The sequence below is a fragment of the Bombina bombina genome, chromosome 8 (assembly GCF_027579735.1).
Source record: "Bombina bombina isolate aBomBom1 chromosome 8, aBomBom1.pri, whole genome shotgun sequence".
Taxonomy (NCBI): Eukaryota; Metazoa; Chordata; class Amphibia; order Anura; family Bombinatoridae; genus Bombina; species Bombina bombina.
The window spans coordinates 100,943,268-100,962,366 of NC_069506.1; the positions used below are offsets into that span (position 1 = coordinate 100,943,268).

The 19,099-nt window shown below is 37.4% G+C and overlaps 1 protein-coding gene across 1 annotated transcript in view; it reads right to left on the reverse strand.

Annotated features, from left to right (window-relative positions):
- The window catches only part of VSIG2 (V-set and immunoglobulin domain containing 2), a 92,258-nt gene that overhangs the window by 29,525 nt on the left and 43,634 nt on the right, over positions 1 to 19,099 (reverse strand). The window contains exon 4 of the mRNA XM_053690967.1: positions 3,513 to 3,665. Coding sequence (XP_053546942.1) covers positions 3,513 to 3,665 — 153 coding nt within the window. The remainder of the gene's footprint in view (positions 1 to 3,512; positions 3,666 to 19,099) is intronic.

Here is a 19,099-nt window from a genome sequence, read left to right on the forward strand (position 1 = left end):
CGCCGACCCCTATATTATATTTATTAACCCCTAACCTGCCCCCCACAACGTCGCCGCCAGCTACCTACAATAATTAACCCCTAATCTGCCGACCGCCACCTACGTTATACTTATGTACCCCTAATCTGCTGCTGCCCCTAACACCGCCGACCCCTATATTATATTTATTAACCCCTAATCTGCCCCCTCAACGTCGCCTCCACCTGCCTACACTTATTAACCCCTAATCCGCCTCACTCCCGCCTCAATAACCCTATAATAAATAGTATTAACCCCTAATCTGCCCTCCCTAACATCGCCGACACCTAACTTCAATTATTAACCCCTAATCTGCCGACCGAATCTCGCCGCTACTGTAATAAATGGATTAACCCCTAAAGCTAAGTCTAACCCTAACCCTAACACCCCCCTAAATTAAATATAATTTAAATCTAACGAAATAAATTAATTCTTATTAAATAAATTATTCCTATTTAAAGCTAAATACTTACCTGTAAAATAAACCCTAATATAGCTACAATATAAATTATAATTATATTATAGCTATTTTAGGATTTATATTTATTTTACAGGTAACTTTGTATTTATTTTAACCAGGTACAATAGCTATTAAATAGTTAAGAACTATTTAATAGCTAAAATAGTTAAAATAATTACAAAATTACCTGTAAAATAAATCCTAACCTAAGTTACAATTAAACCTAACACTAGACTATCAATAAATTAATTAAATACAATACCTACAATTATCTACAATTAAACCTAACACTACACTATCAATAAATGAATTAAATACAATATCTACAAATAAATACAATTAAATAAACTAACTAAAGTACAAAAAATAAAAAAGAACTAAGTTACAAAAAATAAAAAAATATTTACAAACATTAGAAAAATATTACAACAATTTTAAACTAATTACACCTACTCTAAGCCCCCTAATAAAATAACTAATTACACCTACTCTAAGCCCCCCAAAATAAAAAAAATGCCCTACCCTATTCTAAATTACAAAAGTTCAAAGCTCTTTTACCTTACCAGCCCTGAACAGGGCCCTTTGCGGGGCATGCCCCAAGAAATTCAGCTCTTTTGCCTGTAAAAAAACACATACAATACCCCCCCCCACATTACAACCCACCACCCACATACCCCTAATCTAACCCAAACCCCCCTTAAATAAACCTAACACTAAGCCCCTGAAGATCTTCCTACCTTATCAGAATCAAGTTCAATCCGATTGGCTGATCCGATCAGCCAATCAGATTGAGCTCGCATTCTATTGGCTGTTCCGATCAACCAATAGAATGCGAGCTCAATCTGATTGGCTGATCGGATCAGCCAATCGGATTGAACTTGATTCTGATTGGCTGATTCCATCAGCCAATCAGAATTTTCCTACCTTAATTCCGATTGGCTGATAGAATCCTATCAGCCAATCGGAATTCGAGGGACGCCATCTTGGATGACGTCCCTTTAAGGAACCGTCATTCTTCAGTTGGACGTCGTCGGAAGAAGATGGGTCCGCGCTGGAGGTCTTCACAATGGAGCCGGTCCTCATCGGATGAAGATAGAAGATGCCGCTTGGAAGAAGATGGTTGCCGGTCCGGATCTACTCTTCTTCCAGGATAGGATGAAGACTTTGGACCCTCTTCTGGACTTCTTCAGCCGTCGGATGATGGATGTCTAGCCCCCGCTTGGGCTTGGATGAAGATTTTGGAGCCAGGACGCATCGGTGATACCGGTGAGGTGAAGATAAGGTAGGAAGATCTTCAGGGGCTTAGTGTTAGGTTTATTTAAGGGGAGTTTGGGTTAGATTAGGGGTATGTGGGTGGTGGGTTGCAATGTTGGGGGGGGGTATTGTATGTGTTTTTTTGCAGGCAAAAGAGCTGAATTTCTTGGGGCAAGCCCCGCAAAGGGCCCTGTTCAGGGCTGGTAAGGTAAAAGAGCTTTGAACTTTTGTAATTTAGAATAGGGTAGGGCATTTTTTTATTTTGGGGGGCTTTGTTATTTTATTAGGGGGCTTAGAGTAGGTGTAATTAGTTTAAAATTGTTGTAATATTTTTCTAATGTTTGTAAATATTTTTTTATTTTTTGTAACTTAGTTCTTTTTTATTTTTTGTACTTTAGTTAGTTTATTTAATTGTATTTATTTGTAGATATTGTATTTAATTAATTTATTGATAGTGTAGTGTTAGGTTTAATTGTAACTTAGGTTAGGATTTATTTTACAGGTAATTTTGTAATTATTTTAACTATTTTAGCTATTAAATAGTTCTTAACTATTTAATAGCTATTGTACCTGGTTAAAATAAATGCAAAGTTACCTGTAAAATAAATATAAATCCTAAAATAGCTATAATATAATTATAATTTATATTGCAGCTATATTAGGATTTATTTTACAGGTAAGTATTTAGCTTTAAATAGGAATAATTTATTTAATAATAGTTAATTTATTTCGTTAGATTTAAATTATATTTAATTTAGGGGGGTGTTAGTGTTAGGGTTAGACTTAGCTTTAGGGGTTAATACATTTATTATAATAGCGGTGAGCTCCAGTCGGCAGATTAGGGGTTAATGTTTGAAGTTAGGTGTCGGCGATGTTAGGGAGGGCAGATTAGGGGTTAATACTATTTATTATAGGGTTAGTGAGGCGGATTAGGGGTTAATAACTTTATTATAATAGCGGTGCGGTCCGCTCGGCAGATTAGGGGTTAATAAGTTTAGGCAGGTGGAGGTGACGTTGTGGGGGGCAGATTAGGGGTTAATAAATATAATATAGGGGTCGGCGATGTTAGGGCAGCAGATTAGGGGTACATAGGGATAATGTAAGTAGCGGCGGTTTATGGAGCGGCAGATTAGGGGTTAATAATAACATGCAGGGGTCAGCGATAGAGGGTGCGGCAGATTTGGGGTTAATAAGTGTAAGGTTAGGGGTGTTTAGACTCGGGGTACATGTTAGGTGCAGACGTAGGAAGTGTTTCCCCATAGCAAACAATGGGGCTGCGTTAGGAGCTGAACGCGGCTTTTTGCAGGTGTTAGGTTTTTTTTCAGCTCAAACAGCCCCATTGTTTTCTATGGGGGAATCATGCACGAGCACGTTTTTGAAGCTGGCCGCTTCCGTAAGCAACTCTGGTATCGAGAGTTGCAGTGGCGTTAAATATGCCTGTACGCTCCCTTTTTGGAGCCTAACGCAGCCATTCTGTGAACTCTCAATACCAGAGGTATTTAAAAGGTGCGGCCAGAAAAAAGCCAGCGTTAGCTACGCGGGTCGTTACAGACAAAACTCTAAATCTAGGCCTGGAAGATTTGTTTGCATTATTACCATAAGAATTTAGTTTTATTTGTAATTGTACAATTTCATCAACTATTATAGGTAGGTTTTATGCATAATAATATGTAATATTTGTTTATTATTTATTATTAGCATTTTTATACAGTGAGAAAAATCTAAATTGTGCTATTGTTTCATTTAATAATGTAAATTATCTAGAACTAACTCAACTTACTTTCCATCATGCTGGGAAGCAGAGGTACCTTCGATCCCACAAAGGACCATTTGTATATGGGAGGGGGAACTCCTGATGAGTTGCAAGTAAGTGTTACATCACGTCCAGCAATAGTTTTTCCATTAAGCTGACAATTTGGGGTGGATGGAGGAACTGTAAATAGAGAAGACACATATATTAATGATGTCAAATTGCCTACAATGCAGTGAAGTAGGGCACCTCTAACAGCCTTTCTCTGGATAAGCAAAATCTTTTGTGGGTATTGAAAGTCTAAAGCATTTTCTGTCTATGGGGTCGATTTATGAAGCAGCGGTTGCTGTATCAACTACCCATCGTTTCTGGTCCTCTACAAACGGAAGTTAAGAAGCAGCGGTCGTAAGACTGTTGCTCCTTAAAGGGACAGTCAAGTCCAAAAAAAACCTTTCATGATTCAAATAGAGCATGTAATTTTAAACACCTTTCCAATTAACTTTAATCACCAATTTTGCTTTGTTCTCTTGGTATTCTTAGTTGAAAAGCTAAAGTTAGGAGGTTCATATGCTAATTTCTTAGACCTTGAAGGCCGTCTCTATTCTAAATGCATTTTGACAGTTTTTCACCACTAGATGGTGTTAGTTCATGTGTTTCATATAGATAACATTGAGCTCATGCATGTGAATTTACCAAGGAGTGAGCACTGATTGGCTAAAATGCAAGTCTGTCAAAAGAACTGAATTAAGGGGGCAGTCTGCAGAGGCTTAGATACAAGGTAATCACAGAGGTAAAACTTGTATTAATATAACAGTGTTGGTTATGCAAAACTGGGGAATGGGTAATAAAGGCATTATCTATCTTTTAAAACAACAAAAATCCTGGTGTTGACTGTCCCTTTAACTTCTCTGCCACCTTTTTAGGTGGCGGACTGAAATCATCCTGATATGATACAGTCAGGATGATTGACGGCCCCTGCTAGTTGCCGATTGGCCACGAGTGAGCAGGGGGTGCCATTGTTGTTAAATGCCGACAGCGAATGTGAGGTCAAGTGGACATGATTTGCTTGACCTGTAATAAGGATATCACTTCTAGAATTAGTGTACAAAGAGTAAGCTAACAAAGCATCTGAATCTGGAAGAAGGTGAATGCTCGTGGTGTTTCAGCTTTTGTTGGAGACTGATTTTCTGAAAGTGCAACACACTAATGTCTGTTGGAATCCAGATATTAGTGTATTGTAGTTTCATAAGAAGGAATCCGCCTCTGAAAAAAGATGAGCGCCACAAGCATTCTTCTGGGTTCGGATGCTTGCGAAACATCCAAATGCCCATGCTTAAAAGGAGATAAGCAGTATAAATGTATATTGCATAGCTTACTAAATATAGAGTCACATTAAATACATATAAATAATATATAGGATAGATATAATTTTAAGGGCCATTAAAAAATTACATGCTCTCATACGTTTTTCATACCCATGTCATTTTATGTCATGGACCCTGCAACTCTATGTTTACACCTAACACCTTAACATGAACCCCCGAGTCTAAACACCCCCCCGAAGAAGACTTCATTTGAAGAGGATGCTCTGCACCGGATGTCTTGAAGATGGAGCCGCTCCACGCCGGATGGATGACGATAGAAGATGCCGTCTGGATGAAGACTTCTGCCTGTCTGGAGGACCACTTCTGCCGGCTTGGATGAATACTTCTCCCGGCTTTGTTGAGGACTTCTTGCTGCTTCTCTGAGGACTTCTCCCGGCTTCGTTGAGGATGGATGTTCGGTCTTCAAAACTGTAAGTGGATCATCGGGGGTTAGTGTTAGGTTTTTTAAGGGTTTATTGGGTGGGTTTTAGTTTTAGATTAGGGATTTTGGGCTGAAAAAGAGCTAAATGCCCTTTTAAGGGCAATCCCCATACAAATGCCCTTTTCAGGGCAATGGGGAGCTTAGGTTTTTTTAGTTAGGTTTTAATTTGGGCGGTTTGGTTGTGTGGGTGGTTGGTTTTACTGTTGGGGGATTGTTTGTAAAAAAAATTTACAGGTAAAAGAGCTGATTTATTTGGGGCAATGCCCTGCAAAAGGCCCCTTTAAGGGCTATTGGTAGTTTAGTTTAGGCTAGGTTTTTTTTTTATTTTGGGGGGCTTTTTTATTTTGATAGGGCTATTCGATTAGGTGTAATTAGTTTAAATATCTGATAATTTCTTTTTTTATTTTGTGTAATTTAGTGGGTTTTTTTTTGTAATCTAGGTAATTGCATTTAATTTAGGAAATTTATTTAATTGTAGTGTAATGTTAGGTGTTAGTGTAAGACAGGTTAGGTTTTATTTAACAGGTAAATGTGTATTTATTTTAGCTAGTAAATAATTAATAACTATTTACTAACTAGTCTACCTAGTCTACCTAGTTAAAATAAATACAAACTTGCCTATAAAATAAAACCCTAAGATAGCTATAATGTAACTATTAGTTATATTGTAGCTAGCTTAGGGTTTATTTTACAGGTAAGTATTTCGTTTTAAATAGGAATTATTTAGTTATTAATAATAGGTTTTATTTAGATTTATTTTAATGATATTAAAGTTAGGGGGTGTTAGGGTTAGACTTAGGTTTAGGGGTTAATAAATTTAGTATAGTGGCAGCGACGTTGGGGGCGGCAGATTAGGGGTTAATAAATGTAGGTAGGTGGCGGTGACGTTGGGGGTGGCAGATTAGGGGTTAATAATATTTAACTAGTGTTTGCGATGCGGGAGTGTAGCGGTTTAGAGGTTAATATGTTTATTATAGTGGCTGCGATGTCCAGAGCGGCAGATTAGGGGTTAATAAGTATAATGTAGGTGTCGGCGATGTCGGGGCGGCAGATTAGGGGTTAATAAGTGTAAGGTTAGGGGTGTTTAGACTCAGGGGTACATGTTAGGGTGTTAGTGTAAACATAAATTTTGTTTCCCCATAGGAATCAATGGGGCTGTGTTACTGAGCTTTATGCTGCTTTATAGCAGGTGTTAGGCTTTTTTTCAGTTGGCTCTCCCCATTGATGTCTATGGGGAAATTGTGCACGAGCACGTAAAACCAGCTCACCGCTGACTTAAGCAGCGCTGGTATTGGAGTGCGGTATGGAGCACAATTTTGCTCTACGCTCACTTCTTGTCTGCTAACGCCGGGTGTATGAAAACCTGTAATACCAGCGCTGTAGGAAAGTGAGCGGTGACAATAACTTGCAAGTTAGCACTGCACCCCTCATACCGCAAAACTCATAGCCAAAAGTAATTGGAGTACAATCTTATAACAAATGATACATATAATCATACCAGCAACATATCAACACAGAATTGATATAAGCATAGTATCAATTTAAAGAAGGATAAACTACACATACAGATAATATTACAATACAATAAAACAAAATGAAATAAAATATTAAAAACAAAACATCCCAGATATGGATCCAAGTATGAATGCCAGAGGGTCTTTATATATATATATATATGAGTCTTCCGATATAGAGAAGCCAGGAACGCTGGAATACAAGAAGATTCCAATGAGAAGCGAAATACGAAACTACAAGAAAAGGTGTCAAGTCTTACTTGTCCGCTCTTAGCAGTAGCTTTTCAGGACTGTTATTGTCCGCATACACACTGTGAACCATCAACTTTGCCGAACATACGCTGTTCATATCAGCTCAGCCGAATCATCACAACTGTTTGGAAGCACTGTTTGCCTATGAGGCTCTTCATACCACACTCGGTGTAAGTAAGACTTATTGAAAAATAATATGTTTCAAATGGTGCCATATTAATTACATGGAAAGGACATAAGTCTCATGTTACTTCATACTGAATAACCTTGGGAAGTATACCTACATAAAATCTGTTACACCGAAGATAAAAAAAACATCCAATAAGAACTACTACAGCTTATTTTAAGTAGAAATTGTTTTAAAAAAAATACATATAACTGGAAATGTCGTCTACTAATCTGTAATGTAAAAATTTAAGATAGCAATAATTTCTGTAAAGTCTAACAGTTTTCTAAGTTAAAAAACAGACTTGGCCTCTATACTATAAAGAATAAATAAATTACAGGAGATCTGTGATTTAGAAGCCCCCCCTACAGCCCCCATAGTTATAGCTCTTTTTTTTAAGAGAGGTATCCTTGGGGAGTTAATATTTGAACCCTGATAATATCATACCTGCTTAAAGGGACACTGTACCCAAAAATTTTCTTTCGTGATTCAGATTGAGCATGCAATTTTAAGCAACTTTCTAATTTACTCCTATTATCAAATTTTCTTCATTCTCTTGGAATCTTTATTTGAAATGCAAGAATGTAAGTTTAGATGCCGGCCCATTTTTGGTGAACAACCTGGATTGTCCTTGCTGATTGGTGGATAAATTCATCCACCAATAAAAAAGTGCTGTCCAGAGTACTGAAACCAAAAAAAAGCTTAGATGCCTTCTTTTTCAAATAATGATAGGAAGAGAATGAAGAAAAATTGATAATAGGAATAAATTAGAAAGTTGCTTAAAATTGCATGCTCTTTCTGAATTACAAAAGAAAAAATTTGGGTTCAGTGTCCCTTTAAAGTAACTAAGGTCATAACCTAAACATATATAATTTGAATTACAATTTAGTTACTCTTAGGCTGAAACTTAAACCTGTTAAAGATGATGTTAACTGTATTGATTGTTATAAAAATTAAATAAGTGCAAGTTCTGAATCACTCAGAGTAAAGATCTACAGGTTAAGTAACGACTGTAACCTACTGATAAGTAACAAATGAGTTAGTAAATGCTTTGAATTGTACAGCTATAATCTGCAAGAACTGCTCCCTAAACCTTTTCATAATTTTTTTATGGGCATAGTTTAAACTAAATTAGAACGTGATAATGGAGGTTGTACTCTGAAAGCAGTGGCAGATAGAGTAACCACATAAACATACTGTAATAGGCCTATCCAACTTAAAGGTGACACTTCTAGAATCTTGCTGGCCTAAAAACACACTTTTTTTTCCCCCTCAAACATTTAGCACTTTTAAACTGTAAATAATTGAAGACTATTGTAAATATTTCACAGGCGTGGTTTATTTTCTCACTCACTTCTTTCTTTTAAACACATCACTCATATGGATAAATATATAGCACAGACTAAGAATACATCTCCAGCAATCACTTCTAGGATTAAGGACAAGAAAAGCAAAAATAGCACCGAAGCTATACCAGAGGCCTTAAAGGGACACTGAACCCAAAATTTTTATTTCGTGATTCAGATAGAGCATGCAATGTTAAGCAACTTTCTAATTTACTCCTATTATCAAATTGTCTTCATTCTCTTGGTATGTTTATTTGAAAAGCAAGAATGTAAGTTTAGATGCCGGCCCATTTTTGGTGAACAACCTGGGTTGTCCTTGCTGATTGGACAGCACCAATAAACAAGTGCTGTCCATGGTTCTGAACCAACAATTTGCTGGCTCCTTTCTTTTCAAATAAAGATAGCAAGAGAACAAAGAAAAAATTGATAATAGAAGTAAATTAGAAAGTTGCTTAAAATTGCATGCTCTATCTGAATCATGAAAGAAAAAAATTTGGGTTCAGTGTCCCTTTAAATGAATCTACTAGCTCAATAGACACACAAGCACTGATTAAAAGCATGTCAAACATCTTTCTGCCACAATTTGAACAAGTTAAATCAGAGATATCTCTATTAAACTAATGAGGTTAGACAGTTTTATATCAGATTATCAGATTTAGAAGATAATTCTGTTAATTTTGAAAAGAGGACTAAATCCAATGAGAAAAATTGTATTACTTTGCAGCAAAAAATAGATGACTTGGAAAACTGCTCTCGTAGAAATAACATAAAAATAACAGGAGTCTCAGAATCACTAATGTACAAAGATCTAGCTGGCTTAATATCAGAAATGTTACCAAAAATCCTGGAAATACCATTAGGCTCTAACCCAATAATAATTGAAAGAGTACATAGAATAGGCATATGGGCTGAAAACAAGCACAGGGAAAGGCCAAGGCCCATAATTGTCAAACTTTTCAATTATCAAGACAAGGTTAATATATTACAACATTATAGAAAAAGAATAGTGAAATTTACCTTGAAGGCAAAATAATTTTTCTATTCCAAAGGCTTTAATGCCTCCTTAATTTATCCTGCTAGTATTAGGGTTGAAACTGACTCTGAGACCAGGTTTTTAGAAAATATAAAAGAAGCATATGTCAGAGTTGCTGAAGTAACTCATGGGAAGTAGGTCTTTTAATATAGTTGCTGGGTTTTTTTTAGAGAACGTCAAATTCTTGCAATTATGGGAAATTTTGTCCTGGTGTATTTCAGTATTCACGTGAGCAGGGGAGGAAAGGGGAAGATTATGCTGTTGTTGTTGTTTTTTGAAAAAACTTTATTAAAGGTAAAGCAAACAAATTACTGAAAAGAGAAAATCAGTATGACTGAGACCAACTGAAAGAGGGTCACATTACAAAGTTGTTTGACACAATACATAACAGTGAAATACAAAGAACAGAAACAACATAAGATAAATATAGTGCAATGCTGTTCTCGCAGGAAAGTATTTAAGTGTCGGTTGTAGAGGAATTGGGATATATAATAAATGCTCATTAGTAGGATAATCCTTCGACCAACTGATTCAAAGCATATCTAATGCTGACTGGCTTGCAAACTGTTGGACAAGTAGTTAAGGAGGTATATATGCATTGGGTCTAGAGTGCTTGTGGGTACTAGAGGGGACGTGAGAAAGATTAAGTGTATTCATGTTGGTGGTGGTGCTTGATTTAGATATTCTTCCCAGAGGAAGCAAATGGATTGATAATCATCCAAACGTTTACTTTGTGTGTAGTGGTGTTTTTCTAGCTGGAGAGATTGGGTGGTTATCTCTCTCCAGGTGTTAACTGATGGGAGGTGCAGTGATTTCCAATTTTTTGGGATAAGTCTTTTTGCTGAGTTGACCATAATGGTCATCAATGTGAGTCTCAATTTACATTTAATCTTAGTAAATTTGTTAAAGAGGAAAAACCAGATGTTTAGGTCTAGATTCGTTGAGAGTGCCCTTTCCATTTCAGTCTTGATTGTCATCCAGTAGGATTGAGCGATGGGACAAGCCCACCAAATGTGAGTGGGAGTACCTTCTGTGTTACAACCTCTCCAACAAATTGGGGAGGATGTGGGGAAGATTATGTGCAGTCGGGATGGTGTGTAGTACCATCTGCATAAGAATTTAATATTCATCTCTAGTGTGTATATAAAAGATGAGGATTTGGTCATGGATGAGAAGATGTGGTACCATGTTTTTTGGGGTTGGTGTGTGTCGATCTCTTTTTCCCATTTGTCTACATAGGAAGGAAGTGAAGTAGTGTATGGGTGCATAAGAATTTGATATGTGGTTGATAGGAGACCTTTGTTTACGGCTTCTCTGGTACAGATACTCTCGAAATCAGTTAAGTTGCTCATGAGTTGGGTTTTGTGTGGATGTCTCATAAGAAAATCCGACATTTGAAGGTAGCGAAACCAATTTTCATATGCGGGACCTAGATAGGGGGTAATCTCAATTTGAGTTTTGGGTTTACCATTATCTATGAAGATATGGCAAGGGATGGACTTGGTTATGTGAGGTTTCAACACTGCTTGCTTTGGTTGTTGAAAGGGGAAATCTAAGTTTTCTAAAATGGGGGTCAGGGGAGAGGGTATTGTGGATATGTAACTGTTTTTTTAATTAATGTATCCCATAGATGAAAAGTTTCAGCAATTATTGACGGAAGAGGAACTGGTAGGTTCCTTGATTTCGGGGAGAGCCAACACTTGGTCCCAAGATGGCTAGTGTTGGATAGGTGATGTTCTAAAAGAACCCACTCTTTGCGCGGTGAATGCTTGCACCAGTTGATAGTTCTGGTAAGGAAGGTGGCCAATCTGTACTGTTGCAGATTTGGGATCCCCAAGCCTCCTAAATCCTTCAGGCGATAGAGGGTTGCAGTTGCAATTCAGGGACGCTTATGTTACGAAATATATTTCTTGATTAGTTTTTGCAGATTATGTATTAGTGGTAACGGTAAGGGAATGGGGAGGGTCTGGAAAGATAAAGTAGTTTTGGGAGAAGTATCATTTTAACAGCATTGATCCTGCCCACCCATGATAGAGGTTTGTTGCTCCAGGAACGTAGGAGAGCTTGTGTCGTTATGGTTATGTCTTTGAAATTTGTATCTAGTAATGTGGGCTTGTAAGGGGAGATGTATATTCCTAACTATTTAATGGATTGTTGCTGTGTGCGAAAATGAGCAAGTGATTGTATTATTTTCAGTACATCTGCCTGAAGCCCAATGGGAAGGAGTTCTGATTTGGAAATATTGATTCTAAAATTGGAAAAATTACCGTAGGTGTTTAAAGTTTGGAGGAGGGGGGAATGGAGGAAGCTGGCTGTGTGAGTGTTAAAAAGATATCATCCGCATATAGAGAAGTTTTATATTCATATTGATCAAATTTGAAACCTTGGATAGCAGTATTTTTTCGGATATGGGAGGCCAGAACCTCCATGGCAAGTACAAATAGTATGGGAGAAATGGGGCAGTCCTGTCTTGTACCATTGGAGATCTGAAATGGGCGGGATAATGTATCATTTAATTTGACTTTGGCTAGTGGTTGACTGTATAAGGAGAACATTTTACCTATAAAGGCTTGATCAAATCCGAATTTAGTAAGTGTCGTTCACAGGAATTGCCAATTTAGCCTATCAAAGGCTTTCTCCGTGTCCATAGAAATGAACGCAGAGGGTATATTGTGTTTATGGGCATATTCCATGAGATGCAAAATTTTAATAGTATTATCTTTTGTTTCCCTATGTGGGGTAAACCCTGCTTGATTTAAATGAATTAAAGATGCTAATACAGTGTTAATACAGGTTGCGAGTATTTTTGCGTACATTTTGATATCTGTATTGAGAAGAGATATTGGGAAGTTCATTGGAACGGTGGGTTATTTGCCTGGTTTGGGAATAACGACTACGTGGGCTTCCAGCATCGATTGGGGGAAGGGATTGTTATGGGACATTTCATTAAAAAGATGTGTAAGATGTGGTGTGAGTACTGATGAGAATGTATAGTAGTATTTGCCTGATAATCCATCCGGGCCCGGACTTTTCCCGTTATTTAATGATTTAATGGCAGCTAGCAATTCGTGATGGGAGATGGGCTTATTAAGGTCTTTGAGTTGGTCAGGTGAAATTGTGGGTAATTGTGCACTGGAAACATAGTCAGTCATGGATAGGGGTGATACTTGCGCTGACTTGTCTATTTGTAGATTATAAAGAGCGGCGTAGTGGTCATGAAAAGATTGAAGGATGTTTTAAGAGTAATTGAGGATTTGGGTTGATGGATTTCATAGATACACGACTTTAATTTTTTTCTTTTTCAGTGCCCTGGCTAATAATTTGCCTGATCTGTTACTTTCGTAGTAAAACATATTCTTTGTTTTTGTGCATAGTGTTTGATATTCAATTTGTAAAAAACTATCTAGTGCAAGTCGAGCTTTATGCAAATCGTTTGTTATAAGGGGATCAGTTGGGGATAGCTTATGGGCAAGGTCTAATTTAGCAAATGAGTCTGACAGGGTCTTATAGGACTGTCTATGTGTCTTTAAATGTTGAGCTTTAAGCTTAATCGTCTCTCCTCTAAGCACACATTTGTGTGCTTCCCATAAAGTGTATTTGCTGTCAACCGAGTGCATGTTGAGAGTGAAATATTCTTTGATGGTTTTACTAAGGTGTGTAATCGTATCTGGGTTGCTTAGGAGGTTTTCAGCAAGTCTCCATTGGTATGGTGTTATGGGAATGTTGTACCAAGATAGTTGGAGTTTCATGGCGGAATGGTCCGACCATGATTTGGGGATATGTCACATTTATTAACTAGGGCTAATGCTGCTTGGTTTGAGAGTATATAGTCAAGGTGGCTGTAGGATTTATTGGGGTGAGAGAAAAAAGTATAATCACGTGTGTCTTGGTGAATAAAACGCCAAGTATCATACAGATTGAGATTTCTCATTCCCTTCCAAAGAGTGTTTGTTATTTTTTTTGATATTTTAATGTTGGGGTTTGAGCTATGTAAGGGGATATTAAAGTCCCCAGCGATAAAGGTAGGTCCCTTAGTGATATCTGTTATTTTGTTAAGGATATTTTTGAAAAATGCAGTTTGATTAGTGTTCGGGGCATATATATTTATTAGTGTGATGGACCTGCCATAGAGTAAGCCTACCAGGCCTAGGTATCTGCCTTCAGTGTCTTTAGCAGATTGTATAAGTGTGAAAGGGATTGATTTATTAATGAGAATGCTGACTCCACCCCTTTTAGAACTATTGGAACTATGGTAATGGTTGGTAAAGGTCTTGACAAAGTATTTGCTTTCTTTGTTACGTTTAAAGTGTGTCTCCTGAAGAAACAATATATCTACTTGTCTTTTAGATAGATCGAGTAGAGCTTTCGATCTCTTATGGGGTGAATTCAAACCTCTTGCATTTTGGGTAAGAAGGGTTAACTTTTGCACTGCCTCTTTGGTGTTGTTAGCCATAACTATTACAGGTAAGGTGGAGGGAAATCTAGTGGTTGGGAAGGGGAAACATCTCAGTGGTGTAATGTAGATATGAGTACAAATGGGTTCCTGCAAATGAGAACATATTCAACAAACATTTTGATGATGAAAAAGTCATAAAAAACAGTGAAATATTAACAACAATATTAAACATGAAATTATGAACAAGGTGAACAAAAGGGGAAAAAACTCTCTTCCTATTATAGGACATAAATTAGAGTGGTTAGGGGGTATGACCACTACTAGCCCTATGGAATGTGGGTTAAGTTGGTTTGGTGGAGCCGGATACCCTGGCCAGAGGGGGTAAGAATGGAAGGGGTATGGGAGGGTATGGGGTATGGGAGGGGTAGAAGGTTGGAAAAGGGAGCGGAAGGGGGGCTGGGAGGGCAGGGATAGTTATAAGGAGATATAAGTACAGTTATTCATAAGGTATCAAGAGATTACAAACACATTGTACAGTTACTTGCCCGATATGACGGGGGATGTCAGTAACATGTCTGTACAATGTTCAAAGTCTGTGCAAACTAAAGGCGAAGAAGTTATTAGGTGGCATGAGGTGAAGAAGCAGGGCTGGAAGCTGTTTGGCTTCCAGGTGAGGCCACAGCTGGTTTATTCTTCTTTTGTAGGACAGTGTGCCAAGAATCAGCTGCTGGATTTCGCGTTTTGGGTAGAGAAGGTAGGGCGTGGGTGAGGGAGGAGGACCCAAAGGGGGGTCTAGGTCCAGTGTGGAGCAAAAGTTTGGGATATCTTCTGTAGTCCTACATATGTAGCGGGAATTGTTCCTGATGGTCCAGATGTGCGTTGGGTATCCCCAACTATATGGAATCTTTTTATTCCGTAACAGAGTGGTGATTGGGGCAAAATCTTTCCTCCGCTGCAAAGTCTGTGTCAAAAGGTCCTGAAAAAATTGCAGAACATTACCTCTGAACCGTATAGGTTGATTCTTTCTGGATTGAGATAAGAGCATCTCTTTTTCTTGGAAATTCTTAAAACAAATTACAATGTCTCTGGGTGGCACTGAGTCAGGTGGTTTAGGTCTTAAAGTCCTGTGTGCTCGAACCCAAGGGATCTCCGTTGAGAAAGATGAGTCATTTAGGTGTTGAAATAAGGCTTGAAGGTAAACTGGAACGTCTCTTGGTAACACAGACTCAGGTACACCTCTAATGCACATATTTTTGCGTCTACTGCAGTTTTCTATGTCATCCAGTTTTTCTTGAAGTGACACAATAGTTTCTTGCTGTGAGGTGAGCTGGTCTGTGAGGTGTTGAATATCTTCTTTCATAGAATCCTGGTTACCTTCCAAGGTTTCCACTTGAAAGCCAAGTGTATGTATATCCTGTCTCATCTCAGCCAATTCCTCTCTGATACATGACCGCACTATGTCTGTGATGTCCTGTTTCATGGGGAGATTCTGTAAGAATGTAGCTGGTAACTGGGAATCTGTTGTTTGGGGAATGCAGTGCTGCAAGTCCTGAGTGGTATTTGCTGCGATTAGTAGGAGACGTTTCTGCAGTGTCTGAACCTTGCAGGAATGAGGTCATTGTTAAAAGTTTACCTGTTGCAGGTTTCACCAGCTTATCTTGTTTTAAAGTGTGTCTAGTTGACATGTTAGATAATATAGATGTTCAACCTGAGTGTATGAGAACTTTCAGTCTCAGGAAAGTATTTATTGAAAGTTTCAATACAGTTACAAGTGAGGAATAAAAAAATCTTTCTTCAGGAGATTCCGGTTCCCATGCTACTTAAAGGGACACTGAACCCAAATTTTTTCTTTCGTGATTCAGATAGAGCATGCAAATTTAAACAACTTTCTAATTTACTCCTATTATCAATTTTTCTTTGTTCTCTTGCTGTCTTTATTTGAAAAAGAAGGCATCTAAGCTATTTTTTTGGTTCAGTCCCATGGAAAGCACTTGTTTATTGGTAGGTGAATTTACCCACCAATCAGCAAGAACAATACAGTGTGTTCACCAAATATGGGCCAGTATCTAAACTTACATTCTTGCATTTTAAATAAAGATACCAAGAGAATAAAAATAATTTGATAATAGGAGTAAATTAGAAAGTTGCTTAAAATTGCATGCTCTATCTGAATCACGATAGGAAAAATTTGGGTTCAGTGTCCCTTTAAGTAATGACTTAAAATTTAAAAATGTACTCATACAAAAATGGCAGGAATAATGCACACTTAATCAAGAATATGCTGATAACCCAGAGATTTTCTGGGAAGCCTCAAAGGCTGTAATAAGAGGGGGGGATTATAGCATTCGTTAGCAAAAATAAAAAGAAACACAGGAATAGAGAAAAGAAAATCCTAAACAGGTTAGTTTCAGCGTACAGCAGATATTTAGATAGTCCACTGAAAAAAAATTTGGCAGCAATATGAAGAAGCTAAAAATGCTAGGGATATGTGGCTGTTGCTCGTCTCTACCCAACAAGAACTTAGATTTAATGCAAGGTTCTACAGATTTGGAAAGAAGACAGGGAAATCTCTGGCTAGATTGGTTAATAAATGTAATAAAACCAATAATATAGCAATCATAAAAAATAAGGATAAAAAATGCAATAACAATGAAAATATCGTGAACTTATTTGAGGAATATTATCAAAAGGTTTATTATTCAAAAGGAGTGAATAAGGATGAAAAGGAAGGGTTTTGGACTAGGCTTAATACTCCTAAAATAGGATCAGATATAATGAAAGAGATCACTGCCCCTATTTCAGAGCTAGAAATAAGAAAGGCAATTTTTTTTTAAAGAATACAAAAACCACAGGTCCAGACACTACCAAATGAGTACTATAAAAACCTGGTAGATCATATAACACCAACGTTAAATCTTGTATTTAACTCATATTTTATGGAAGATAAAAAAATGTCCTCTAACTTTACAGCATCATGGACAACTTTAATACCTAAACCTGATAAAGATTGCGAAGAAATTAATGCATATAGACCAATTTCTCTCTTTAACAGATACTATAAAATCCTGGCAGGCATTCTGGCCGAAAAACTTCAAGCCCCTTTAAAATCAGTAATACACACCGACCAAACAAAATTTTTGAAAGGAAGGAATTCTGCATCAAATATTAGAAAGGTTTTTTTTAGTACTAGACAATTATAAAAAAAAAAAACTTATTTGTTAAATATCAAGCAAGATGCAGCCATTATCTTCCTTGATGCAGAGAAAGCATTTGACTTGGTAGAATGTGACCATCTTTTCACCTCTCTGCTTAAATTTGGATTCCATAGTAGAATAATATTCGCCTAGATTACGAGTTTTGTCGGTAAGGCTGTGTGGTGCTAACGAGCAGTTTTCCCTCACTGCTCACCTACAGTAACGCTGGTATTACAGTTTTTTAGAAACCCGGTGTTAGCCGCAAAAAAGTGAGCGTAGAGCAAAATTTAGCTCCACATCTCACCTCAATACTAGCGCTGCTTACGTTAACGGTGAGCTGGTAAAACGTGCTCATGCACGATTCCCCCATTGGAATCAATGGGGGAGAGCCGGCTGAAAAAAACCTAACACCTGCAAAAAAGCAGCGTAAAGCTCCTAACTCAGCCCCATTGATTCCTATGGGGAAATACTTTTAATATCAACACCCTAACATGAACCCCGAGTCTAAACACCCCTAATCTTACACTGATTAACCTCTAATCTGCCGCCCCCGACATCGCCGACACCTGCATTATATTATTAACCCCTAATCTGCCGCTCCGGACATCGCCGTCACCTACATTATAGTTATGAACCCCTAATCTGCTGGCCCCAACATTAGCGAACCCTACATTATATTTATTAACCCCTAATCTGCCACCCCCAATGTCGCCGCAACCTACATACACTTATTAACCCCTAATCTGCGGCCCCCAAAGTCGTCGCCACTATACTAAATTTATTAACCCCTAAATCTAAGTCTAACCCTAACCCTAACACCCCCCTAACTTAAATATAATTTAAATAAATCTAAATAAAATAACTATCATTCACTAAATTATTCCTTTTTAAAACTAAATACTTACCTATAAAATAAACCCTAAGATAGCTACAATATAACTAATAGTTACATTTATTTATTTGGATGAAGATAGAAGATGCCGCCTGGATGAAGACTTCTGCCCGTCTGGAGGACCTCTTCTGGCTGGCTTCGATGAAGACTTCTGCCCGTCTGGAGGACCACTTCGCCCGGCTTCGTTGAGGACTTCGGCCCGGCTGGGTGAAGACTTCTCAAGGTAGGGTGATCTTCAAGGGTTTAGTGTTAGGTTTTATTAAGGGGGGATTGGGTGGGTTTTAGAGTAGGGTTGGGTGTGTGGGTGGTGGGTTTTAATGTTGGGGGTGTATTGTATATTTTTTTTTTACAGGTAATAGAGCTGATTACTTTGAGGCGATTCCCCCGCAAAGGCCCTTTTAAGGGCTATTTGTAATTTAGTATAGGGTAGGGCTTTTTATTATTTTGGGGGGCTTTTTTATTTTATTAAGGGGATTAGATTAGGTGTAATTAGTTTAAAAAACTTGTAAATTTTTTATTATTTTCTGTAATTTAGTGGGGGGGTTTTTCGTACTTTAGATAATTTTTTTCAATTGTATTTAATTGTAGTTAGTTTAGGTAATTAATTTAATTATAGTGTAGTGTTAGGTGTAATTGTAACTTAGGTTAGGATTTATTTTACAGGTAAATTTGAATTTATTTTAACTAGGTAGCTATTAAATAGTTAATAACTATTTAATAACTATTCTACCTAGTTAAAATAAATACAAAGTTGCTTGTAAAATAAAAATAAACCCTAAGATAGATACAATGTAACTATTAGTTATATTGTAGCTATCTTAAGGTTTATTTTATAGGTAAGTATTTAGTTTTAAATAGGAATTATTTAGTGAATTGTAGTAATTTTATTTAGATTTACTTATATTATATTTAAGTTAGGGGGGTGTTAGGGCTAGGGTTAGACTTAGATTTAGGGGTTAACACATTTAATATAGTTTGCGGCGATGTTGGGGGCGGCAGATTAGGGGTTAATAAATGT